Source organism: Nothobranchius furzeri, chromosome 8, assembly GCF_043380555.1.
Source record: "Nothobranchius furzeri strain GRZ-AD chromosome 8, NfurGRZ-RIMD1, whole genome shotgun sequence".
Lineage (NCBI taxonomy): Eukaryota > Metazoa > Chordata > Actinopteri > Cyprinodontiformes > Nothobranchiidae > Nothobranchius > Nothobranchius furzeri.
Window position 1 is genome coordinate 80,069,722 of NC_091748.1, and position 4,370 is coordinate 80,074,091.

The following is a 4,370-nucleotide window of genomic DNA, read 5'->3' on the forward strand; positions in this document are numbered from 1 at the left end:
CTGAGTTCTCGAGACATGAAAGTAAATTTCACTATAGAGGAATTTCAGTCTGGTTTTAGAGAGTATCACAGCACTGAAACTGCATTAGTGAGTTACAAATGATATTCTCATGGCCTCAGATAAGAATCTTGTGTCTGTTCTAGTCTTGTTAGATCTCAGTGCTGCCTTTGACACAGTTGATCACAATGTTCTTTTAGAAAGACTTGAACATGTTGTAGGGGTCAAAGGAACAGCGTTAGGCTGGTTTAAATCCTACCTGTCTGATAGATTTCATTTTGTAAATGTACATGACAAATCTTCTTTGTACTCCAGGGTTACTTGTGGAGTACCACACGGTTCAGTGCTTGGACCAATTCTTTTTAATATACATATGCTCCCAATTGGTAAAATCATTAGACAGCATGGGATAAACTTCCACTGTTATTCAATTCAGTTTGGGGCAGCAGTAGCTCAGGAGGTAGAGCGGGTTGCCTCATGATCGGAGGGTCATGGGTTCAATTCCAGCTCCCACCAGGGGTATTCTGCTGTTGTGTCCTTGGACAAGACACTTCACCCAACTCGCCTGTGTTGGTGGTGGTCAGAGGGGCCGACAGTGCCAAATGGCAGCCTCACCTCTGTCAATCCGCCCCAGGGCGGCTGTGGCTACAAAGTAGCTTACCATCACTAGCAGTGTGTGAATGTGAATGTACACAAAAGCATCTTTGAGTGTCCTAAACGAGCGCTATATAAGTTCGATGATTGTTATTATTATTATTATTCAAAAAAAAATTTTTAAGCGCAAAATCAGGACCAGAATCGTCTCAAGGACCTTCACACAGTAAATATTCCAATACAGGTCAGGTCATTAAGCCAATCAGTAAAAAGTTTCCTAGATAAGGAACCCAGCAGGTTGCATCAAGTCACTGACTAGTGTCAGAGTCTATACAGCAATCCTCATACTAAGCATTATTTAGGGCTTTATATGTGAGAAGGAGGATCCTAAAATCCTCCAAACTGCTACTGTAGTTGAAGCTGGACACTTTAATCTCTCCTCCAAATCTAAAATGTTTAATCCGTCGGACGAAGTCAGACAGTGTTTCTCGGCTGGATGTTTAGGAGGTATCAGTGGAACCATTATTTTATCGAGATTCCTGAACATTTTCTTGTTCTCTTAAACTTTTTTGCATGTGGGTTCCAAAGGGCCTTCTGGGGAACCGGTACGGTCATCGAGATCTTCCCCATCTCATCCCAGAAAAACAGTTTGAGGTTCTTCTATCCAGACTCTCCAACAACCCTGAAGGTATAGAGCAGCTGTGCAAGTGGTATCAAAAGGATGACAATGCTGTCCCACCCAGTTTTGTCCTTCAGCCAGTCACAGCCCAATATCCCTACTACTGTGACCTTCGACCTGAGCACAGTCAGCTTCATGACAACAGCGTTCTCTCCTGGTGCTTCACGGAGAGACGGCTTTTACAGCTCCTCCGCACAGCGGCTGCCTCAGCATCGGCAGCCGGAGACATCACGCCTGAGCAGAAACAAGCCTTCTACACATCAGGTAAGAGCTCGGACATGTCCTTCTGCTCATCTTCTTCTGTCTCTGAGAGGTAAAGGTATGCTTCTTCTTCAGTCACAGAGAAGGAGTTCGAGCATGGTTTGTGGACGGACAACGGTGAACTGTCCTCTTTGCTCTTCATCCGGGAAATTCCTCGACAGAGGATAAAAGACGGACCCAAACGTCTTGCCAGGTTCATGGATGTGACAATTGATGGACTACAAGATGCTGAAGCTCAGGACCTCCTCACCAAGCTGAAGTCACGGCTCTATGCCACATCACATGATATCCTCAGTCTGCACCGTGTGGAGCTCCGAAAGGGAAGCATCGACCCAAAGTGCAGAGAACACATTCAGTACCTGGACAGCATCTGTCAGCAGTTTGTCTCACAAATGAAGGTCCGAATTGAAGCAGCAGTCTGTCATTCAGAGACAGGGAGGCGAAGAAAGATCTGGGGAAGCATGGAGCAAGAAGAAGACTTGTCAGACTGGGTGGTTGAAGAAGCATGGCAGCACACCAATATGGGTGCTGAACTGAGTAAAGGTGTCTATGGCAGAGAGGGGCTTCTGGGTAAGATCTGCCTCGCCATGTGGGAGTCCACAGCCACTCGTCATGAGCCAGTGGTGGTCCACGGGGCCGCCGGCATGGGGAAGACTTCTCTGCTGTGTAAAGTGGTGCAGGAGATACAGGATGTCCTGGAGTCCAAGGCTGTGCTGGTAATCAGGTTTCTGGATGCTCAGCATCCTCAGAGACCTGACATTGATCATGTCCTTCGCAGCATTTGCTTGCAGGTTTGTCTGGCATGTGGTCTGTCTCCACCCCCTCTGCTGACAGCTGGCACCCACCTGGAGCTTCTGTTGTTCTTCAGGAACATGCTAGAGGATGTGTCTCAGCGGGGAGACACTCTGCTTATTGTCTTGGACTCTCTGGAGCAGCTTGCGGACAAACATCATGCACACAAACTACTTTGGCTTCCTGCTGATGTCCCACCAAATGTCCACCTGCTGGTCTCCATGGACACCACCAGTGAGGCATTCGCAAACATGAGGCTGAAGCTTGACACAGTGCAGAGTTTTTTTGAGGTTAACTGTTTGTCTCAAGAAGAAGGTGAGCACATCATAGAGTCGTACCTTCGAGCCTGTCAGAGAACATTAACTCAGGAGCAGAAGGACGCTGTGCTGCAGAGCTTCGAGGAGACCAGATGTCCCCTCCACCTGAGGCTAATCCTGTGTGCAGCCAAATGCTGGACCTCCTTCATTCCACGCACAGCGCTGTCGCTGGGTGCCAGCATGGAGGAAGTCATGTCACAGCGTCTGCAGAATCTGGAGGAAAAACACGGGAAGGAGCTGGTGGGTGGGGCCTTAGGATACATTGTTTTGGCAAGGTGAGGAAAAGCTCAGGTACCTATCTTCATTCTTCTCAGATTTCTGCTTTTCTCCAAACACTACAAGAAAACTCCGCATATGAAAAACGTTTCAACAATTTCCTGTTTCTTACAATTAACGATCTTAAAAGGTAAATGCGGTCGAGGCTGCTTCAGTTATCCAGGTTTGTATTTGGGAACAAAGACAGTGCTGCCCACATTCCCTCCATCTGCAGTTAAACAGCAGGAGGGGAAGGGGACACTCCACAATGGAGTGCAGGGGTGGGGTGTTCTGTTGCTTTCAGCATGAGAAGGAGGTGTTGCGTGAAGTGCTGATGGTTGCTCAGCTTGGTCCTCTCATGCTGTTCTCAGCTGTTTTGTTTCCTCTAGTTTCCGTGACATCATACCTCCCAGGAAAATGTTAAAACTTGTGATCAAGAGCCTCTTGAAAGGTCAAAGGTGGTCCTCAGGGCTGCGTGCTAGTTACCATTTATTTACGTAATTTTCCTTTAAAAACCATGATCTGAAAACTGATTTTCCATGGAATACTTTGATGTTTGATTAGTTCTTTTACATTCTTTTGTTTTAGCTTTGGATTGGGGGGTCTGTTCTGAGCTGCTCTTTGATCAGTTTCATGGTGATTCTTCTTTTCTTGGAAGTTGTTTGTCTTTTTCTAATGATGCCACAGAGGAGGACTGCTGGAGGTGGAGCTGCGTGACGTAATGTCCCTGGATGATGATATCATCAGTGAGGTGTACAAATACTCCCTTCCTCCGACTCCTTCGTTGATCCGACTGCCCCCCCTCTTGTGGTCCAGTCTCAGATGGAACCTTGAAGACCAATTGGAGGAACGCTGGATTGATGGAATTGCTGCTATTGCCTTCAGAAGCCGGTAATCAATCAATCAATATCATCATTGGATAGACCTTCAGTAACAACATCTGAAGATCTGAAGATTTAGAAACAAGATGGTGATGTAAATCCTCTAAAACAGTTTTTAGGAGAAAGGCTTGAAGGATTGCAAGGTGGTGCAGTGGATATCATCGTTGCCTCGCAGCAAGAAGGTCGCTGTTTAAAATCCAGGCTGCTGCTTTTTTCCCTGGAGTTAGCATTCTCATCATCTGTCAGACGAAACTTCGGACTGTTGCAGCTGCAGCAGCACGTTACGATTGATCTGGGTACCAGGAGCTTTAAAGCTGTAGTACAAATGCAAGATAAGCATTTATAATGAACAAATTATTTCGGACTTGCACAGATTTATCACTCATTTGTGTTATTCGCAGAATTACCATAAAATCCCATAGTGAACCCATGCTTGAACCCCTTGTGTCTTTTTCAGTCAGGGTTGTTCTGGCTCACCACTTTAAAAACCTTCCATCCATTTATTTGTTAATCAATCCATCCGTCCGTCCGGCGGCATCGACCTCTGGGCTGGAGACGGCGTCGACCACGGGACTGGAGGGGATGTCGAACTCT

At 46.6% G+C, this 4,370-nt stretch overlaps 1 protein-coding gene across 1 annotated transcript in view; it reads left to right on the plus strand.

Moving 5' to 3' along the window:
• Positions 1-998: 998 nt before the first annotated feature.
• nwd1 (NACHT and WD repeat domain containing 1) overlaps positions 999-4,370 on the plus strand; it is an 18,037-nt gene continuing 14,665 nt past the window's right edge. Inside the window, exons 1-3 of the mRNA XM_070554392.1 lie at positions 999-1,534; positions 1,607-2,915; positions 3,583-3,786. Coding sequence (XP_070410493.1) covers positions 1,165-1,534; positions 1,607-2,915; positions 3,583-3,786 — 1,883 coding nt within the window. The 5' untranslated portion in view covers positions 999-1,164. The remainder of the gene's footprint in view (positions 1,535-1,606; positions 2,916-3,582; positions 3,787-4,370) is intronic.